General features: G+C 44.7%; 1 protein-coding gene across 13 annotated transcripts in view; it reads left to right on the top strand.

Moving 5' to 3' along the window:
* The window catches only part of MAP2K5 (mitogen-activated protein kinase kinase 5), a 332,934-nt gene that overhangs the window by 208,743 nt on the left and 101,776 nt on the right, over positions 1–22,415 (top strand). For 10 of the 13 annotated variants that reach the window (XM_014589750.1, XM_027773806.1, XM_006153474.2 and 7 more), the window contains one exon: positions 17,329–17,358. The exons of the other annotated variants lie outside the window; for them this stretch is intronic. In XM_014589750.1, coding sequence (XP_014445236.1) covers positions 17,329–17,358 — 30 coding nt within the window. The remainder of the gene's footprint in view (positions 1–17,328; positions 17,359–22,415) is intronic. 13 annotated transcript variants of the gene reach the window in all.

The raw sequence follows: 22,415 nt of genomic DNA, 5'->3' as shown, positions 1-22,415 counted from the left end.
GGTGCAGTTCATGCAGTGAATAGGCACGTGGCCCCAGCCCTTGTTGGCACAGCTGTTGTTCCTTTTCTTCATCATTCTGGAAGCAAGGCCATGAGAGAGCAAGTGGAATGCAAGCTTTAGCTTTCACTCACACCTCAAACTCCACGGAAAGTAACCATAGGGATATAGATGTAGATATAGATATTCTTTTTTCTTTGCTAGAGGGCATGTGCACTCACTAGAGAGAGACAAAGAGTGGCACGGGGAAAGTGAGAAAGCACCCCTCCCCCCATGAGGAATGGTCATGCTACAATCCCTCCTCCTCCATTTCTCTCTCTTCAGGATTTTGGGCACATGTGCCCAGCATGTTTTTCAAGCTATGGGTCCAGAACTCAGATCACATGGTTGGCTGTATGGGACCCAGCCACCTTAACCACCATGCCATGGACTGGCCCAGGGATATATACATATATTTTTAAGGCAAAATACCGTAAAGACAAAGCAAAAGGGAAAGGAGACAACAACAATCAAATTTTAGAGGTGACAAAGCAAATGGACAGCTGTCAACTCCTTCGCAAAACTCAGAATGCTGAGTCTTGAGCCAGTGGTAGAGAAAGCAGGAAGCAGCCTTATGCGCTGGAGAGCACCCCAAAGGCTCAGGAGGTGGTGGGGCCATATATCTGCAACCAGGAGCTGGGACCAGGGAGAGCAGCAGTTAAGCTGTTTGACCCACATATCCTCTCCGTAATTCAGCATGGGAAGGAGTTATCCCTTCCCAAAGTCTATGCAGGACTGAGCGGAGGTCTCTCTCTCTCTCTCTCTCTTTTTGGAGAGCATAAAAGAAGTGATACCAGGCATCACAGAAGTCTCGGTCCCATGACTGGCCCAGAGGCATTAAGTGAAAACTTAGATTAAGAATAGTGAGCCCTCACACCCTGTTCCTAGGATCCTAGTGGTAAAGATTATCTTTCACACACCAGATTGGCAGAAATCGGGCCAAGGGGTCTTAGAGATCCAGATACTGGTAGGTCCTCGGTAGAAGAGCTCACTAGAGCGTGCACCCAGGAAAGCCCGCGAGCTACAAGCTCCACCACGAGCACAGTTTTCAGTGAGATTTTTAGTGCTCTACCCTGAAGGAGATTTTTGAGGCATTTAGAATGAGAACAAAGTCCTCAAATAATTAAAGGGAAAAAAAAAAAGAACTTAAAAGCAATGTGGAAGGCTTTAAAACCATATCAGGGAAAACTAAAGTAAACTGCCAATAGTATCCTCAAAGAAGTAAGAGAAAGTATCTCACCCACGAAACAAGAACAGACTGTTACAACGAAAGAACTTTGCGAAAACAACAAGTAGGAGAGAAGTGAAAATTAAGGAACCACACCAGGAAGTCTAGCATGAAAAACAGAAGTTCAAGGAAGAAAGAACAGAAAGCAAAGGGGAGGAAATGATCAGAGAAAGCATTTTAATGTTACAGTGTGAGAGAAACATTGCATGTCCTGTAAGATTGGGCTTCTCTTAGTTTTTCTATGGAAACGCAAAGAAAGCAAATGTAATCTAAACTGTATAAGGAAGTTTTTTCCTGGGGAATGATAGTTTTTCCCAAAGAAAATGTACCACAAAAAAATACAAATAGTTGGCTAAAACTGCCTCGTCTTACGGAAATGTAAAAGCTGTTAACATAGCTCAGTTCCTGTTGCCTTTATACGTACTGTTCAATAATACCAGACTGGACTCCTTGGATATCAAGAAAACGCAGTGTGATCTTCTACAGCACAAGCGAACACGTAAACCATGTTGAGCTGTGTAGATAAAGATGAAAGTATTAAAGAAGCGGCGTGGATGACCTAGCCCACTGTCCTTAACAGTAACTTCTGGAGAAGTTTAATGGAGAGCTTGTCATTTCCTTTCTGATATCATTTTTAGGTTCAAGGGCTGTCATCCTATTCGTGAACTGTTGGAAAGCGCATTCTGAATTAACCAGAGTAGGGTTTACGTGTGGACACTGCTACTGAGAGTCAGTGTGATCTCGGCCAGTCACTCTGCCATTCCACCCGTCAGTCTCTCACATGCGGAATGAAGACAGCGTTAGAATGACGCATTCCTCATCTACTGCCATCTTTACCATGGCACACTCTCTGGGAAATAAATGGGCACGTTCTCTTTCCTGCCCGAGCCTATAACGTAATAAAGGAGGGAGAAGATGAACAATGATTGTTTATTTTTTGAAAGCAGGATTAGTGTTTTCGGTACTCCTGGAACTTTGGCAAGTTCTTTCATTTAACATTAACAACTTCATAGAGTTACTTTAAGAAGTAAGCTTCTCGGGGCCAGCAGGTGGCATGGTGCTTAAGATGGTGGACTCCCACCTGACCAACCATGGTCCAAGTTCTGGACTAAGAAGCTTGAAACTCATGCCAGGCATGTGTGTGTGTGCTCAAAATCCCAGGAGGAGAAAGGAGGGGAAGGGATTGCAGTGTAGCCTTCCCCCCAGGGGATGATTTCTATCTCTCTGTCCTCTCTCTCTCCCTCTCTCTCTCTCCAGTGGGTACACTACTCTATGGCAAAAAAATATTACAAAAAAAAAAAAAAAAAAGAAGTAAGCTTCCCTGGGTGGCCCCATAACCTAGTGATTAAGGGAGCCAGACCCTACATGGCTCACTTCATGGTTCAAGTCCTAGCCCAATATCTTAAAAATTCATAGGGTGCATATGTGTGCATGCCCCAAATCCCAACAAGGTGGAGAAATGAAGGAGAAGGGGTTGCAGCATGCCCCACTGGAGCAGGTGCACTTTCTTCCCCACCCCCTCCATTTCTCTCTGGCAGGGGTCCATGTCCACTAACAAAAATGAAAAAGAATAAGCTTCCCTTTGAAATAGCCTCCTGTGTATACTGCGTGCTTACCAAGTAGTAAGAATGATGGAGCATTCTCTAAACTTGGTTCCTGTCCCTACATGTATAGAACCCATTACCCTCTTACCAGAAAACACCAGGGACAGCTGTGTTTCGTGGCCCTAGGGCTGTGCCTGTCTGCCTTCTGGCCCTTGGTGACTGTGAACCCATTCAAAAGGGTAACCGATGGCTCTGGGTTCCCTGTAAGCAGCTGCTGTCAGGTTTTTCTATGTCATAAAACCTTGATACTCAAATACTGATATTTTGTCTCCTTTTTAATGGTTATTTTCAAAAATGTGGGTGGAAATCGACTCTTCCTATTAATATAATATATTCAGTCACTGCTCTTAACTGACAGAATGCCTTACCTGTTGAGCAGGAGTTCCTGCTGCAGACCCTCAGGGCAAAAGGATCAAAGGGCCAAAGACAAGGAAACTCCCGTGGGCGGTTAGATAGCAAGGTGGGAGGCTGTGGGTGCTTCTGAGTGGGGTCCTTGTCCTAGGCCTCCTCCTCCCACTGCAGATCGTGGAGGAAAAGAGCATAGAACTGCCCGTGTCGCTCATGCCCTGCTTTTACTCCCTTTCCTGTAATTGCGTCCTGACTTGATTTTTCCCATTGTCTTTTTTTTTTTTTTTATCTAAAATTCTGTGCAATTTATTACACAAAGGAGCTGTTAAAATGGCCTCTGGCCGATGATGGATCGACCGGTTCAGTTCTTCACAAGGTTTGTGAAGGGGTCCGGCTGTCTCGGATTACCATGCCTAAATGTGCATTTTCCACGGTTGTCAGCGATGGTAGTGAGTGTGAAACTGGCCATGTGAGGGGCTTCCCTCTGAATAAGGCATGTGGGGCTTCCTCTGTGCTCAGAGCTGTCGGGAACAAGCTTGAGACTGACAAAACAAGATGAAGCAGGTGCCAGCCTCTCATCTGAGCATGCTGTTATTCTAATGAACTTCATACTGACTTAAAATGTTTTCCAGTGGCACACGCCGTACATATCATATATACACACAAATACACAGTATTTGGAATTAAAAATAAGTCAACCAAGTCTTTTTAAAATTGTCTTTTATTTCATAAGCTAGAGATAGAGAGAAAGACAAGTTCCCTCCACAGGGTCTCACACCACAGCCTTCCTCCTAGCCAGGCAGGATCATGGGCAGGTGTACGCATACCCCTGGCGTGTACAGGTACGCCAGGGAACTGAGCCCCCGTACTGCATCGGCTCCCAGCATTGCAGAGCACCATGCCACTGGTACACCACAGCAGCCAGTCCTCAGCAAAGTCTTGATATGAATAATGAAGAAGGAAACGGGAGACGGGCCAGCCGGTGGTGGTTAAAGCAGCTGGGTCTCCCATGGCTGAATGCACGGCTCAAGTTTCCGTCCCTGCAGATTGAAAACCACACCAGATGTGCATAAATGCCCCAGATCCTAAGAGAACGGAGGAGAAGGGATTGCAGTGTAGCATCTCCCAGGGGATTGCTTTCTTGCTTTCTCTCTCTTTGTATCTCTGTCTCTCTCTCCAGCATGGGTACTCACCTTATAACAAATTTTAAAAAGAGAAATAGGAAAAAGAAAGCAAAGATAGTTGGCATTCTACAGCCCATCTTCGGATCGTTGAAGGATTGTCAGTGGAAAAGAAACAAGCTATTGCTGTATGACGAGCAGGCTGAACTTCCTGCTTCTTTAAAAACAAAAACATGGGAACCAGCAGTTAGCGTAATGGCTATGTCGCTGGACTCCCACGTAGTCGACCGCGGTTCGTGTCCCGGACCCGGTGGCTTAAAACTCACACCGGGCGCGTGTGCATGCGTGCCCAAGATCCCGAGAGGAGAATGGAGGAGAAGGGATTGCGGCGTGACCATCCCCCCTGGGGGGTGATTTCTCGCTTTCTGTCTCTATGTCTCTCTCTGTCTGTCTGGCGAGCGCACATGCCCTGCAGTGAAAATCTCTGCAAAAAAAAAACATAAAATGCCTACAACTTGTTATTCAATATAAAAAACTTTTTTGTAATTGCCAGAGGGTCTGTGCACTTGTCAGAGCCATGCTACAATACCTTCTCCATCCTGTCAGGATGTGGGACACACACACATGTGCCCAGCAGGTTTTTCAAGGCAAAAACTGGATCAGTTTTACCGCATTTCAAAAATGTGCCTGTTATCTTTCTGAAACCAAGGCCTGGTGTTTTTTTTTGTTTTTTTTTTTTTTAAAGAAACACAAAAATTCATCTAACCTCCAATGTGTCTGCTGTAGCAGAAGTGGGTAAGAGAGCATTGCCATTACAGGTTACCACTGAAGTTCGGGGCTAGAAGTAAGCATTGGGGGTTCTGTGAGTCAGGAATCCTAGCAAGGCTCAGCTGTTCCATGGAGCACCAGGGCCTCTCATGAGGTTGCAAATAGTGGTTAAGAACAGAAGAGCCCCTTGGGGCCAATAGGTGACCTGGTGGTTCGGGCACCGGACTCCCACACAGCCAGCTGCTGTTTGAGTCCTGGACTTGACAACTTGCTTTTTCGCTCGCTCTCTCTTTGATGAGCACACATGCTTGTAGCAAGTTTAAAAAATAATAATAGTAATGATAAATTAAATAAATCATTCTTAAAAAAATAAGGAAGGAAGGAAGGAAGGAAGGAAAGGAAGGAAAGGAAGGAAGGAAGGAAGGAAGGAAGGAAGCAAGGAAGAAGGAAAGAAGGAAGGAAGGAAGGAAGGAAGGAAGGAAGGAAGGAAGGAAAAGGAAAGGAAAGGAAAGGAAAGGAAGATCCCAGCTGGCCCCATAGTGCAGGAGTCTAGCCCTGTGCATGGACGGCTGCATCGCACATGGCTGGTGAAAAACATGTCAGGTGTGTCTGCATCCCAGACATCCTGATAGGAAAGAGAAATGGAGAAGAAAGGATTGTTGCATGACCATACCTCACTGGAGGGTGCTTTCTGTCTCTGATGAGTACACATGCTCACTGGCAATTTGAAGGGGAAAAAAAAGAGTGGAAGATCCAAGATGACTTCTCCTGCATGCATGGCGCCTTGATGGAATGATGGCCAGGAGAGGCAGGGATGTCATCTCTGTCCTTGATCTCTCCCCCTGCCCTCCATCGCCCTCCTCTCCCGTGTGGCTAGCTTTGTGGTGCCTGGCATGCTAAAGCTACGATGGCAAAAGCTGCAGATCTCTTAAGGCAAAACCCAGACATTACACAGGATCGCTCCTGCCGTGTTCTGCTGGTCTCAGTATAGGCTCTTGATGAGAAGTAACAAGGTCACATTGCAAAAGAACATCTAAGACAGAAGACTCCATCACAGTCATCCCGGGAAACAGCACAACCCAGAAAGCTTCCTGGAAGTGAGGGCTTCTAAGCTAGGTTTTGAAGGCTCGGGAGGATAGCTTTCCCACAGAAGCAGCAGCACATACAGAGGCCAGGGGTGTGAACGTGTCACTGACTTGGAAACGTCTGGAAATAGAAGTACGAACTAGGGTGAGCACAGCAGACTAGGCGCAGCTCTGACATCTGCTTTAGGTGCCTGCAGCTGCATGACGCCAGAGCACAGTTCGGAGATGGAAACCCTGGATTGGGTCCAAGACCGTTGTCTTGATTACCGCGGCCCGCTGTCGACGGGCACAGGTCAGCGTTACAGAACATGTTCGGAGGAAGCCATCCCGTAATTGTTATTGCGAGGATTCAAATGGTTATTAAATAGGCACTGAGATGGGTTTGGGCCAGTTAACTGATCTCCTTTTTCCCAAGCCCTTTAGTGTTGAGTAAGAAATAAGCTAGGACAGCCCTTGGCGTGATCGTTAAGGCAGCCAGCTCCCAGATGCCGACTGTGTGGTCCAAGTCCTAGACACGGCAGCTTGAGAAATAGGCCGGGCACGTGTGTGCACGCCCCAAGTCTCAGGAGAAGAAATGGAGGAGAAGGGATTGAGGCATGCCCTCCCCACACACACCCAGAAAGTGTCCTCTGTCTCTCTCTCTCTCTCTGACAAACACATCTGCCCTATAGCAATTTAAAAATAAATAAACAAGTAATAAGTTTTGAGGTTTTTAAAGAAGAAATTTAGCTGCGTGTGAGCGGTAGCTGCCGATCATCCTAAGCAGTGCTACATTAGCGAGCCTCATCAGTTAAGCCTGTCGAGCACTCATGCCAAGTTCGTGTGCTGCACTTACCAAGGTGCTCTAACTAGAAGCAACCGGGTCAGCCCTGGGAGGATGACCCTCGGCACACGGGTACCGTCAGCCTCCTGCAGTGCTGTTCCTGATGTGGAGTTGACCCTTGAACAGGTGGGAATGTACCAGGCACTGGAGATGCAGGACAGTGTAGCATGCTGGGTACAGTCACCAGGTAGAATGTGGTATGCTGCACAGTGAATAGTATGGACAGACAGAGGGGGGAATTTTGTCTACAAAATTATGAGTAGAGTGTCCTGGGAACAGCTCCTGACAGAGGAAGAGGAAGAGGAGGAGCAGTTGGAGCCAAGTCCTGAAAGGATAGGTGGATAGAGTTCCATCTGCCCATTGGTGCTTCCTCTCCTGCGGCAGTTCCTCTCAGCCGGTGGTTCCACTCAGCTGGTGGTTCCTCTCAGCCCATGGTCCCTCTCAGCCGGTGGTCCCTCTCAGGCAGTGGTATCTCTCAGATTCCCTTTGGGAAAGTTCTCCTCATGTGAGCTGTGCAGCATTTGAAGATTGTTAAGGCGCTGGATTCCTACATGGCTAACCATGGTTTGAGTCCTGGACCTGGTGACTTGAACATCATGTCACATATGTGTCCAAAATCCGAAAAGGAGTAGAGAATGGAGGAGAAGGGATTACGGCATGAGCATCTTAGATGATTTATCAATTTTCCTCTCTCTGTCCATCTCTGATGAACACATGCATTATGGCAAAAAACTAAAAAAAAAATAATAATAAGAGTAAAATGTCATTCATCATGACTGAATCTTCAAAGTCTCTCTTTAATTCAGAGTCTCTTACTGTTTCCTCTCGGTGCACAGGACAGAAGAGACCTTTGCAGCAGTTTTTAAGGGACTGAGGGACTTACTTATACCCAAATATTTGAATTAGTATTGCTTTGGGTAGAGCTACTGATGGAGATCAACAGGGAACTGTCAGACTGTCTGTAAAACTACAGAAACGAGTCTTGGTAGAAGAAGAGGGCTCCCTCCCCACTGAGGTCCTCCTGCCTCAAACTCAAGGGGCTGGGACCACAGGCACGTGTCTCTGCTCAGGAATGGCACCTCCCGCGTGCGCGTGGCCTCAGGCCCATGAGTGGGAGCACCAGCCAGTGTGTGCCACCACAGCTGGACCGCCCCTTTCTGTTTTTTCAAGTTACTGAATTGATTTATAAGTTTATTTCTTCCATAACAGACAGAGACGATGGCCCTCAGCAGGGTCCCCACGCCACAGGCTCTCCAAGTCTCAACTGGCCTGGAGCACAGTCAAACCTGGACCTGACCAGTGAGTCCAGGGTGTTAAGCAGTGCACCACCGCATGGCCTGTCCCCTTTTCCCTGTATGTAGCAATTAGCTGCCTCACAGTTACTCTGCAGCCTGGTTCAAATTCCATAGTGCACTCACATTCAATTAAAATGTTACTCAGCCGGAGTTTTGGGGTTGATGTAGTACAGACAGGTTAATGCCTATGCACACACATACGTGAGGTACTTCAAAAATTCATGGCAAGTGGAATTAAAGTTATTTTGGTGCAAATAAACCTTGAAGTTGGGGTCGGCAGGTGGTATAGTGGTTATGGTTGCTGGACACTCACATGGCCCATCGAGGTTCAAGTGTAGGACCTGATGGCTTGCTTTCTCACTTTCCCTCTCTCTCTTGCTCTGTCCTTCTCTGGTCAAATTGAACTAACTAAATAAAATTAAATAAAATAATTATTAAAAAAAAAATAAAAGAAATCTGGGACCAGCCGTTGTCATAATGGCTATGTCACTGGACTTCCATGTAGTTGACCACGGTTCGAGTCCCGGACTCAGTGGCTTAAACTCATGCCGGGCACATGTGTGTGCATGCCCAAGATCCTGAGAGGAGAATGGAGGAGAAGGGATTGCAGCATGGCCATCCCCCCTGGAGGGTGATTTCTCGCTCTCTATCTCTCTGTCTCTGTCTTTCTGGTGAGAGCACACACCCTATAGCAAAAACCTCTCCAAAAAAAATTAAAAAGAAAAAGAAATCCACATATAGCTTTTTCATAATGTGCAATTTCCATGAACTTTTTGAAGACCCCCCCATGTGTATGTATGCACAGGCATGTATGTATGTACACACATATCGCGTGTATATATGCGCCAACATGTATGTGTGTATACATACCACATGTATGTATGCACACACATATATTCCTTCTCAAGGAAGAAAAGGGAGCGATGCTGCGAAACAGCACTGTGGGAGAAGGGTTCTGTGTTGGGACACGGGGTGAGGAAGACCACACCACGTTCAAGGATTCACAACAGCAGTGTTGCGCAGGGACTGTACTTTCTGTCATCCTTCCCCAGCCATCAGGATGAAGGAGGACAGTGTCCAGCTGCACCAGGAGTTGGGTAGCAGGAGAATTGGAAGTAAAGGTACTAGTGCCTGAGGGGTGGGTCATGAATTAGTAATTGCTATGTGGCGGATGAGCCCCGTCAGAGGAGCTGAAAATGAGGAAGTTGCCTCGCAGAGCGCTATCAATCACTCAGTGACCATAACTTCCAGTAATTAGTGTATTTTATGGGCCTTTGCTTCAGTGGCTCGGAAGCACATATGCTCCAGTCACAGCTAAACTTTGCCGGAGTAATATTCCAGGATGATTTATCCTCCTGCTGCACTGGGATATAACCCTATATTAGGCGAAGATTGTGAACTAAGCTGCAATAAAGTGTAAGTTTAGGTACAGTTTGCCCAGGTTGAGACCTCAATGTATCATGCTTTTCAGCATTCATGGTTAGGCCGCAGCAAGCAATCATTTTCAACAGTGAGACAAATAAAGCAATTAAAGGAACAGCATTAGGATTTGGTACTTGTGAATTACTGTTGCCCTCTCCCTGTTTAAGTGTCCACTGTAATAAGCCCATTTCTAATTAAAAAAAAAAAAAAAAAAAAAAAACCACTATTAGAAACGTCTGTTTGTAATGCTGTCTTTTCCCCATTATCATCAGTACTTTGGGCTAGAATGTTGGGCTTTCCGAACCCATAGAGGAGTCCTTGATTGATTCCTTTGGCCCTTTGGTGTTTGGGCCCCTTAAGTTAAAATAAATTTCTTTTGTATCGGTGGACTCTGGTGAGGAGGAGGAGTTCTGCTTGAAATATGAGCACTAAGGAGCACTCCTGATGGGAGCATGGCATTTAGGCGTTTTCCATACAAAGAAAAGACGTTGTCTACAAGCCCTCGGAGTCCTCGGCCCTTCGCGGGCACGGGTAATGGCGGGTGCGGGGGCTCACCCACTGCACTCCAGGTCTCCGGGGCATTTGCACATGGGTCCTTCGCCATTACCCAACGTCTGTAGAGCCCGGCGTTCCTTGTCATTTAACAAGCTTTGCCACCAACGCTTCTGGTCCCACCATTGGGCCATAGTTGTGTGTGTGTGTGTGAAAGAAACCCTTAGTTTGTAGGAAAACTGTTCCAAAGAAGTATAAATTGAATCCAGAAAAGCGATGCTTGGTCCCGCTGGATTCCCGTTAGAGCAAACTACTTCTTCACCACTTGTAACGATGGTGTCTGTCCTTGAATTTTTGAAATAGGCACCAGCGAAAGCTAATTTCCCCAAGCAGAGATGGCAAGGTGCACACGGGGTGATGCTTCATTACATTGATTATCCATGTTTAATTTGCGATGTATTATAACGTCATATAAGTTAAACAATAATAGTAAAACAAACTAATTGTCTTTAATTAAAGTGAATTAGGTTTTGATTTTAATATATTTGATGCACTGAGAACTGATAATGCGGAAGGTCCCAAAGGTTATTAGGGCATATTTCTGTTGGGCCTGGTGGTGATAGTAATAACCTTCTTCCTCATAGTTCTAGACGTGAACAAATATGTCACTTCATCAGTCTCTGTTACCCGCACTTATGCCCCTCCACGGGGGTTGCAGATTCCACAAGTTATCAGCTAATGGCGTTATACATTAAAAATTGAAGCTTTCCTCACTCCGAGGCCTTTCAAGGCTTTGTTCTTAAGCCCTAGACACTTTGGAGTGCAGCTGCAAACTATAGGCAGAAGATTAAATTAATTTGTAACTCTTTTTTTTTTTTTTTGCCCTGCATTACTAAATCCTCCACATTTAATTGAAACCCTACTTCAAGATGCTTTGTGTTTCTGTGTTCTTTGTTGTCAGTTTAACCTCCAAAGCACTTTAACACTGGTAAATTGCTGTTATATCCTTCGGATTGTTGTTAAACCATGCAGTAAGAGGACAGTGAAATTGATACATGGGAAGAAAAGTAAAATCTGAGGGTAGCTTTTGAGGTATTTAATATTTATTATGGCTCTCCACCAGCATAGTTTCAGATGATTTAAACTCTTTCTCGGGGACTGTGTAAATTGGTCTTGAGATGAAATCTCACCTAGGGAATTTTATGTAATCCAGTAGTTAAGCCTGATTTTTTAAAAGTTTCCCTGTGTCTGAATGTTATAAAGTGGCTTCTGCCTCTCTGTAAAATGAAGGTTTAACTGCAGTGCACAATCTAAATGCAAAATCCTTCGATGGAAATTTAATTGTATAAAATGTGCACGAGGTAATTAAGAACAAATTTTAGAACATTTCAGACTATAAAGTCCTCCTTCAGCTAGCTCACTGGCTATATTGAAAATGCTTATTTTCAATTTGCAGTTATGTCTAGAATATGTCCAAATTAAGAATAAAAAAAATCAAGTGCTCTTCCGTACAATTGTAAGTTTAAAACCACTTCTGCAGCATTGTTGATAGTCCATGCAGGAGACTTGATCACCAAAAGCAGGTCTTGAATTTGTATGCCGCGCTTGCTTTCTGGCTACGATGACTTATTTTTCTCTTTATCATTTATGATTTCATGACAGTAGTTGTTTTTATTATCAACAGACGCCATGTTTATTGCTTTGTAAATAAATTAGCTTCTGGTCTAACTTTTTGTTAAAGTACAGAGGTTTCTGTCATGAAGTTGCTATGTATTTGGCAGTTGTTACATTACACACACATACACACAAATATACATACACCATTTAAACGATGAAATCTAGCATATCCAATGCCACTGACTGCGGAACCTTTCATAGATTATGACTGGACAAATCAAAGATCAATAAGATGACACTCAGGAGCAGTTTTAGTGTTACAGTGAAGTGTTGATGTTTTATAGTTATTTAAATATATTCCCAACTGGTGAACCTCTCAGAGCTTTTTTTTTTTTTTTTTCCTGTCTGTCTTTTACATAATAGATGTCCTGCAACAAACAGTATTCAGCAGTTTGCTAAATCTCAAGTGTTTGGAATTAAAATGCACTTTCATATTTAACATTAAATCAAATCCCCTCCCTCCCACTTCTCTACCTCCACCCCCCAACAATAAATAAAGCTTTCCAAATCTTTTACAGTGTAAGCTGCTCCCCTCCTGGGAATGGAAAGGATATGAGAGCCATTTGATGAATGATTGGCGTTTATGTGTGTTCACAGGGGTTTTTTTGGGTTTTTTTTTTTTTTCAGTGTACTTTAAAAAAAACCAGATTTAAGCTGCCTATATTTAAACGCGCCTTTTGTAAAGATGATAAAGAGAGCAAAGATTTCTATTGGCTTAGCCGTAATCTGTTTGCTTTGTTGCCAATTCTTTTTTTTCCCCCTTTACTTTAACTGTTAACCTATTTATAAATCTAAATCTACATACAAAGGTCATTGGTTGGCTGAACTTAAACCATTTTACTCAGTAAATTTAATTAAGAAAATACAGTGCAACTCATAAGCAAATGAGTTTTTCCTAGTTCTAAACCAAACCACCCTCTTGAGTGCTGATTGCCTTGCCGACCCCTGGTGATACAGAAACGGGCAAAATTAAAAAGGACATTAAAGCTTCATTAAATCTGAAACACATTTAGTACAGTGACATATCTGCAGGCCATTTCAGAGAAGATTACATACTCTCTTTTGTAAGTTTCCTAATTTATAATACCTTGACAATAAAAACTGGGGAAATGCAAGTAGATTAATAGACCAGTAGGGGTAAAGATACAGAATGGCCGCGGGTCTGTCTGTCTGAAATATTCACTCAGAGCATATGTGCGCTCCCTCGTCCCCACGCGGGCTCTGTGTTTATTTTGACTTTTGACAGCCTCAAGAAGAACTTGTTCTTCTTACAGTCGTGTCTACTAAGAGCGCTTTTTCTTTTTCATCTCCTCCTAATAGGATTTGATGAAAAGGTTCTAGGACCTGGCTTCATATTTCCTTCTACTTTGCCAAGGACAGACGGTGTGAAATACAAACACTGCAGCTGCGTTAGACCTGGGAGGGTAGGGAAGGCAGCTTCTCCTCCCAGGGCCTTAAAAATGACTGCTTTCGGTGCCAGCCTAAGAGTGCCACTGCCTGCCTTCACTGCTTACAGTTGCAATCACCGGCCTGCACAGGAGCAGTTCATGGCGTGGCCCTTGTGAGAGAGGAAGTGGTGGCCATACTGCCAATGCAACAGGGCCTACAGGTCAAGGTCAGGACCAGTCTCTGTCCTCTAACTCAAAGAGGTCTTAGAAGCAGTTCTCTAAGAGCACAGGGGGCAGGTACAGCTAAAGATCCACAGGGATGTCGATATACACACAGAAAGCAGAGCTGGACCTAAGAATGATGAGTTCACAAGTTCAAGCCCTGCCACCTGCTCCCAAGCAGATTGGTACAGAGAGGCTCCCTGCTGACCAGCCTGCACTTTCTCCCTCTCCTTGTGCATGGTGGTAGCGTACAGAGCCAGCACATGACGTCAGCCACCCGATCTACCTTGTGCCAGTCGTGACGGGGCCAGTTCAATGGGAGCATGTCCCCAAATCGTCTGGGGCCAGCCTCTCTGTGGAACAGTGGGAACTTGAGAAAGGAGGGCTTTGTGTTGAAATGAAAAAATTCACATTTTTCTCCTTTTCCCACATTTTTTCTTCTCCTTTAAAGTCTGCTGTGCATCATTAGAACTGTAAGAAGCAGTGGCCGGCGTTGGCACCTGCCAGCCGGTTTAGGGAGGTAGGCAAATAAAGCCCACTGTAAGAAAGGCAAGTTTCCCAGCCTGTAAGCTTCGTGGACCAAAGTCTCCCATGGTCCCAATGTCACGTTCAGCCTGTTCCCAGTAAATGGCACACTTGTAGAAGGCCTTGAGGCAGTGTTGGTTTTTTTTAAAGAATTATTTTATTTGACTTTATTTATTTTCATTTGACCAGAGAGGGACAGAGAGAGAGAAGGAAGGTGAGAAAGCAAGTCACTCGGTCCAGGACTCAAACCATGATGGGCCATGTGGGAGTCTAGTGCCTTTAACCTCCATGCCACCTGCCGGCCCTGAAGTAGAGTGTTCTACATATTTTCTGGTATTATTAAGCTGTTAGCATTTATAGATAAGAGGCCCGCCCTCCCCTTGCAGGTTTCCTGACTCCATATCGATTTGTGTACAGAAGTTACCCCCAGATCGGTGTGAGGGTAGGGGACAGCTTTTGGTGAGCAGCTTTGCCTGTCAAGTTAGTTTAGAATGCTACAGACACCTAGTCACTCTCCACAAGAGAACACAGCGACTCCTCTGAATCAATGCCGTACTCTCACCACCCAGAAATACACTGTAGGTCAAACCTGTAGCCTGTACTCGTGGGGGCTGGGGTGGGTAGTGACTAGGAAAGCCAAGTCATCCCCTCCCGATGGGTGGGGAGCCACAGACAGCAGAACTCTAAGGGGCTTTGGTAAACATCCACACTTGCTTCCCATCATCAGTTCTTGGGATGCCTTTGTCATCAATGATTGACAGGATTACTGGTATCTACCTATCAAAATAATGATAACGTAACTTTATATCTTGAATATCCATATACATATCAGTATTTATCTTGTATGCAAGATCTGAGTACATGGTACTGAAACTAGGTATTTCAAAACATATATATGCATGTGCATATATGTAGATGCACACATGCATGCATACAAATGCTCCTTGACATATAGTAGGGTATGTTCCAGTAAGCCCTATTGTAAGTTGAAAATGCTAAGAGTCAAAAATAAGCATTGTGTAGACATGCCGGGGTGTGAAAACACAAAACCCAATATCCAAAAGTTGCCGGCCACACAGTACGCCGGAGAGCGTCAGTGTTTACATTGCTGCCCACGTCAGGAGAGAGTGTTGGACGTGCATACCGCTAGCCCAGGACAAGATCAGAGTTCAAAAATGGAAGTATAGGGGACCAGCAGTTAGCATAATGGCTATGTCGCTGGTCTCCCATGTAGCCGACCATGGTTTGAGCCCTGGACCCGGTGGCTTAAATTCACACTGGGCACGTGTGTGTGTGTGCCAAGATCCCGAGAGGAGAATGGAGGAGAAGGGATTGCGGCGTGGCCATCCCCCCTGGGGGGTGATTTCTCGCTTTCTATCTCTCTGTCTCTCTCTGTCTGTCTGGCGAGTGCACGCGCCCTATAGCAAAAACCTACCCCCCCAAAAAAATAATGGAAGTATGGTTTCTACTAAATGTATATTGCTTTCACACCATTATAGTTGAAAAACTTTAAGTCGAACCATTATGAGTAGAGGACTATCTGTGTGTGTGTATGTGTACCTGTACACACATGCATGGACACATAAACACACCCAAATGAGTACTATCCCTTTCAAATAGGCACCTTACAAGGTCATATGGTTTATTCCTTTTATATTGCTGTTGCTCAAACTGGTTTTAGAACTTCAAAACCTCAATAACTTCACATCTATCCTTAGTAAATAATAGAATATTATTTGTAAGGGGCTTTAGGTTTTGGTAATGGCCATACGGCATTCAAACCTTATTTTACAAATAATTTACAAGATTGATAAGCTGGGGGGTATACTTTTAAGTTCAAAATAGATGAAATTCTAATAAAATGAAGTAAGTATTCTTCTGTTAGCTTGGCAGGATTCTAAACATATTTCCAGAATAATTCAAGAATCTATGAATAGCAATAATGTCTTTGAATTAAGTGTGCTGGGACCAGCAGTTGGCATAATAGCTATGTCACTGGACTCCCATGTAGTCGACTGCGGTTCAAGTCCCGGAACCGGTGGCTTAAACTCACGCCAGGCGTGTGTGCATGCATACCCAAGATCCCGAGAGGAGAATGGAGAAGAAGAGATTGTGGTGTGGCCATCCCCCCCGGGGGTGATTTCTCACTTTCTGTCTCTTTCTGTCTCTCTGTCTTTATGGCAACTGTACATCCCCTATAGCAAAAACCTCTCCAAAAAATAAATAAATAAAAATGAAATAAGTGTGCAACTTCTTAAGATCTAGAGAGGCAGGGTAATATGCTGGGAAGAACACAAGATTAAGTTACAAGGTTCGGGCTCAGTCCCTGGGCTTTCCTGATTAACTGAGAGAACTCCTTCAGTGGGACTCTGGGAGTCTAATCTGTAAAGGAGATTGATGCTCTTTTAAATCCCGTCCGGTTTACAAATTCTGCAATGTTGCAGTTCTGCTTTGAATGAAGTTACAAATGCGTGTCAGGGATTTGGGGTCTGAAGATGGCTCACATTACGCAGTTGTAAAAGGATGCCACTATTTTCCTTTACACAAGTTGAGGTGGGTCTTAAAGATTTGATCTTATTACTTTATATCAAGCCTACTCTTGGTTGAATCACTTTGTTTTTATTGGTGAGGATCCGAAGACTAGAATGAAATGACCAGCCCATAAATACAGAGCAGTTTACAAATCAAGCCAGACAGAGACGTCTGAGGATTCCTGTTCCCAATTTCAGACTTAAAAGCCTGCAGTTTCAACTTCACAGTCCTGAAATAGTCGGTTTCCCACTAACGTTAGCTCTTTCCTTCTTAACCGTGAGAAGTTGAGTAGAACACAGTGGCACAGCTTCAGTTTCATGATATGGCCCGTTCTCTACTCCCCACAGCCATCCGTGTAGACGTAACTAAAGAACTGGAGTGTGGGCTAGGAGTAATTAGATGTTCCCGTGTTATAAACAGGAACGCCAACTGCGTTTTACATCTCTGTCCACAAGAAACCGTCACACACGTGTCCATGTGAATAAATGCCATAAAACTGAGAATAATTCCTAAGAGAAACCACATCAGGGTAATGTTTAGTTATGAAAATTAGAATATTATATCATTGTCCATTGGAAAATGTCCATTCTAAATACAGCTCTTAATGTAATTACAGCAATAATTTAGTTGGTGCATTCGAGATGGTGAGCTTTTTTTTTTTTATATCCGCTAGACGCAACTCTGAAATGTAGTGCTTGTCTGTTAAGAAGATCTGCCCTCCATGCAAATCTATAACTAGACAAATATTATTTCCTTTCCCAGCTTGCTCTTGGGAGGTTTCCATATCCTCAGGTAAGATTGTTCATTACTGCCGTTTGCCACTGTGACATTCATTCCTATGTATGAAGGTGCAGGGAGCAGTCGTGAACATTGGAGCCACATACAAATAAATCTGTCCTGTTAAATTGAAAAGTGATATCTTAAAGGAGTCATTTAGCAGTCTCTATTGGTTTTTGATTTTTTTTTAACTCCAGGTTGTTTCCCTCTTTGTTAAAGGTTGAACGTGCCCACCGCGCCCTTTGTGTGACGTTTGAGACGTCTTTTCCTCACCCAGCCCCGTACCGCATGCTCGCGGAGGTTGGAGCAGAGACCCGGCCTCTTTTTTTTTTTTAAATACACTTTTTTAAGCTTTGGGATTCAATTAAAATTCTTTGAGTTTAACGATTCAAACAAAGGTTGATAATATCTAATCCAGGCCATTATTTTTGTTAGGCCAATAGGTCCCCAATTTATGCGTGTGATTTCCAACGTATTATTCTCTTTATAGATTTTGCTCCTTCGTATCCACATTTCTAAGAAAGCAGACGGTGTGTTATACTCACATCGGTAACGCCAACCTTTATCATTTAAGATTTTGATTATAGCTGGGTGCTAGCACTTAAAACGTAACGCTGTTTTGTGATTTGAAAATGATTCCCCAGCGTGTGCAGGGAAATAAGCAGAGTGTCTAGAGGGATGAAAAATGAATGATTTGACTGTGTTCGTCTGGTTGATGCTCACTGTTTTTCTGGCATCTTGGTCTGTACAGGCCAAAGTGCCTGGAGGCATGTCTGATTTAAAGGTGGTGTTGGTCTCTGCTCTTTAAGCATCTATTAACTTGCTATTATTATGCAAATAAGTGTTGTATTACACATACTAATTTATGCATGGTTAGATTATGCAGATGCATCACAAACATGGTTATTGAATAATAGGACGGGGCTCATTCTCTCTCCCATCTCTATAAGCGGTTTTAAGCAAATCTCCTGATACCCATGTGGACATTTAAAGAGCCGTCACTAGCTGAAATGTCTCTTTTGTATCCTTTTTCTTTCACAGTTAAAGCCATCAGATAAGTGGAAGGGAAATCGTCCAAGTTGTCAGGTTCAAGAGTGTGGGTCTGACTTTTCCAATCTGTAGGCGTCTTTTGTGGAAGCGCAATCTTCTCCTTAAAGAGGAGCCCTAACACATAACCGCTTGGCACACGGGCTAGCATTCAGTGGGATTTTCGTGTACACAGGCTTGCCTCTTAGCTCTAGGTAGCCCATCAAATTAAAATCACATTTTCAGGATTTATAGCTCATTAGAATATTTATCTTGGTAAGCCTCTTATTCTGTCAGTAATTTTTAAATAATTCCCTGTTAAGCCAATTTATGCAGTCCCCCCCAAATTTTGATAGTGAATATAAGAGGCCCTCTACAATGTATCTCCCTGAGAAGTCTTAGTGGGAACCTTGTAAGCCGTCTAATAAAAATTCCAAAGATTGAGAAAGGACCTCTGTTTCTGAGTTTCCTGACATCTGAACTAGTTCCTCAGTGAGACTGGGTGAGTGAAGAGCCTAAATAGGTTGCCATTGCATTTGCCAAAGAAGTGCGTGAAGGCTGTGGTCGGATTTGGGAAGAGGCTGCATATATATCCCTTTGCAGTTTTGTCTTTCTGAACATCTGAGACTGTTTACTTGTCAGTCAAGTGAAAGTTGAGAACGAATGTAATAGGGCCAGACTCCCTGGTTAGCAACAACCTCTATGCTGGAGTGAGGGGGGGATGTATTTCTTGAATTGTTATAGAATGTCACCAAATTGGTTCTTTTATTTCAAATCATAGAAACAACTTTGATGCCGTCAGGCCTGTTGTCTGGGTCTTTGGGTAGAAGTTTGGGTTCTTTGTTGCTGGAATCAATGATTTGTACTGGAGTTGGTGTTTACCTTATAGGCTTTGAAGATCGGGCAAGGATACTTTAGAAATGCCTTCCTGCCTCTCCTTTTGCCCTCAAATAAATTAGTTGAAGGGAAAAAAAAAATCCATGTTTTATAGTACCACGAGACTCAGTTATGAAATGTCTTCGCTGTGCCCAGATTATCTCGCGTGAACACACGCCGGCTCTGTGAGGCAGCCCGGCCCCACAGTAGGGCAGAGACGGGCCTGTCAGCTCACAGCTGCCCTGTGGCTGGTTCGGTCCATGGGCTCTCAAGCAGAGGAGGCAAAAATGAGTCAGAGATTCAGCTTGGAGGGGATGTCAGGTGTCCTCAAACCCAACCTCTCTCAAAATCTCTGAACAAACGAACATCCCCGCTGTACCTGAACGCCCCGCCCCAATGGCAGGAGGCTCATGACTTTACAGAGCAGCCACGGGGTCAAAGCAGCGCTGTCCTTGCTGAGCTGAGGACACCTCATCCCGATCGTCGCCCCCAATGCTGCCCTTGATCACATGAAAGTCTTGCATATATGCTTAAGCCCTCGTAGTTTTGCCTCCCTCTGTACTCAGGGCTGGGTATGGTGCCAAGGAATGGTTGCTGAGCCCACAGTCACATCGGCCCCGTCACTAGGGGCAAGTTGAGAACCGTCTGTGGAAAAGAGCTCTGGACCAGGAGCCAGGAAATTAGAATGAGAACCCGGCTCTACCATGGACTCAGCACAGGCCTAATTCTTGTAACTCCTTGAGGCCTCAGATTCCTCATCTCTGAAATGAGGATCCCAAATACCTACCTCTCATCTGAGTGGAGAGGTGCCCTTAGAGGCTGGGAGTGCGCTTTGAGAGTACTCAGGGAAGCACCGAAGCCCACCCCACTGCCTGGTGTCAGGCTGCAGCACCAAGCAGGATTCGCAGCCATCAGCCGAAGGTTGCAAGAGGGTGTTCTCAGCAACCTGCCAGCCACAGCCAGAGCAGAGTGTGAAATGAGCAGAGGATAAAGCCGGGAGGAGACTCGTCCTGCCCCGGCCGTGGCGGTGTCCGCGTGGCTGACAGGGTCGTTAGCAGCCCTTCTCCCTGCTCGTGACACCGCGTGTACCCGGTGGGCACGCAGACGAGGGAGGGATGTCGAGAGGGTAGGAGGGCGAGTCAGTGGCCCGGGACCAACATGAAGGTGAAAGGGCTGGGTTTTGGTTGAGATCATCTTTTGGTTGTGGTCACTGTTCTCTATCAGTTCCATTGTTGGTGGGTTGGGCGTTTGTTCTGTGAAAGCACTGTCAGTTTTAGTTTCCCATAGGCCTTCAGGTGGCGTGCAATTTAGGACCCTAGGCTAAAAGGCGAGGAGCCCCTGTAAATGCAGTCTTGCTACTCCAACTTGTAAGGGAAGAACAAGGGCGGCCTGGACTCCCCGACCACCTCTCCTGCATGGAAGTCCAGGCCGCTCTCTGAGCTGGCCCCGGCTGTGCAGCCCACCTGCAGGGACTATTACTTTCAGCCTCCAGGTGAGCAGACTGAAGCGCAGAAGGGCGGAGCTCCGTGCCTTATGGAGGAGTGAGTGCGGTGAAGTCCAGACTTGCAGGCAATTAAACCCAGTGCCTGGCCCTGTGACCTCTTAATTGGTAGGCTTCTCATAGCCCTGTTCTCCTTCCCACTCAGCCCTACCAGCCCTGTAGTTGGCCTCCTCCGCCCCAGGGAGGCCTCTGGTGCAGATAAGAAATGATGAGCTTGAGAGGGTCGAGCTGTGGTGGGTGATGGCAAGACCGTTCCGTAGAGCCCTTTGGCCTTTCTTGCCATGTCTTACAAGGTCACAGGGGGATCCAAAGGGCCCCAGAGCCCTCATGGAACCCTGTGCCATTAAATTATAGGTGCCTATGAAGCATATTCTGCAATAAGATAGTGAAAAATTGCCCTTTTAAATATCTTGTGAACAGTGTCTCAGTTTCTTAAACATTTAGCTTTAAGGATGATCTAGAAAGAGATGCGAGTCTGGGCCAGGACTAGAGCCTGGTTATAGTTAATCATGTAGTTTTGAATTCAGTTGACTTAAAGACATAATGGTGAGCACTGGTTTGTTTAATGACAGCATAATTTAGGAGAAATGAAAAGGAATGCCTGCTAAAAACGGCCATCCTTCATTCAAACTTTACAACAGCGCCCTGCGTTAGGATGACAGTAAATTCATTAAGGAGACTTGCAGGGCATACGTCCGCCCTGGCACCAGGAAATTTGATAAGAGAGATGCCCGGGAAAGTGAAAATAATACAGATACAAATGTATTTAAAGTACTTTTGCATGTATAAAAATATTCTTCTTCTTTTGGCTACAATTCCTGATCTTGGTTAATAAATTACATCAAAATGACCTGAAGTTAAAAAAAGGGGGGGGGAGGAATCTGAGCAAATAGTGCCCCTGGTATTGTAAAGCTTTGAATGTTTTCACACCCCATTAATTTATTACTTCTCTTTCTTCATCTTTAAATTTCATTTTTTTTTTTTTTCAAAAATTCCGACTCCCCGCTGCTGCAGTGATTTTCATCTTGTTGTTAATTTTCCCTGCTCCATATGGAGCTCCAGACATTTCACCTGCAGGCTGTACTAGATTTTGCTGTAGTGCTCGTACTTCCGGAGGCCAAAGCTGTCATTTAGGGTTCCTGGTGCATCTGTCTGCGCCAGGCTTTTCACTGGCATGGGAGAGTGTGAATAACAAATTGGATGCACCTGAGATTCGGATGATTAGTGTGTTTTGTGAATCTCCGCGACTTGTAAGCAGATAGCTCTGGGGGGGTGGGGAGGGCTCCACAGCGACCGTGGGTGAATCTGTACTCACACCTTGCATTTGGGGCTTTGCAAGGGAAGTGCATCCACACCATCCTCTGCGGTGTGGATGCAGAGAGAGTAACAAATATTTCATCCTGCCTTGTCATTGATTAGAAAAGAGCCTTTAATTTCATTTCACCCCATGTTGTGATTAATTTGCATTCTTTGTCAGAAGTTAATGGAGTTTTTTATGGTTCACTCTGAAATCCTTGAAGACATCAGACTTGATCTGATGTTTATACAACCGCCAGCGGAATTTTTTCGTTTGATTGATGGCAAGCTTGATGTTATTCCAAACGGCTTTTTAAGCTGTTTTTAAGAATTATTTGAATAAAATGCAAGCAAGATATTGTTGTAACGATCA

Source organism: Tupaia chinensis, unplaced genomic scaffold (genome assembly GCF_000334495.1).
Source record: "Tupaia chinensis unplaced genomic scaffold, TupChi_1.0 Scaffold000377_2, whole genome shotgun sequence".
Taxonomy (NCBI): domain Eukaryota; kingdom Metazoa; phylum Chordata; class Mammalia; order Scandentia; family Tupaiidae; genus Tupaia; species Tupaia belangeri.
Note: the sequence above shows the minus strand (reverse complement) of the source record. Positions and strands in the feature narration are given on the sequence as shown.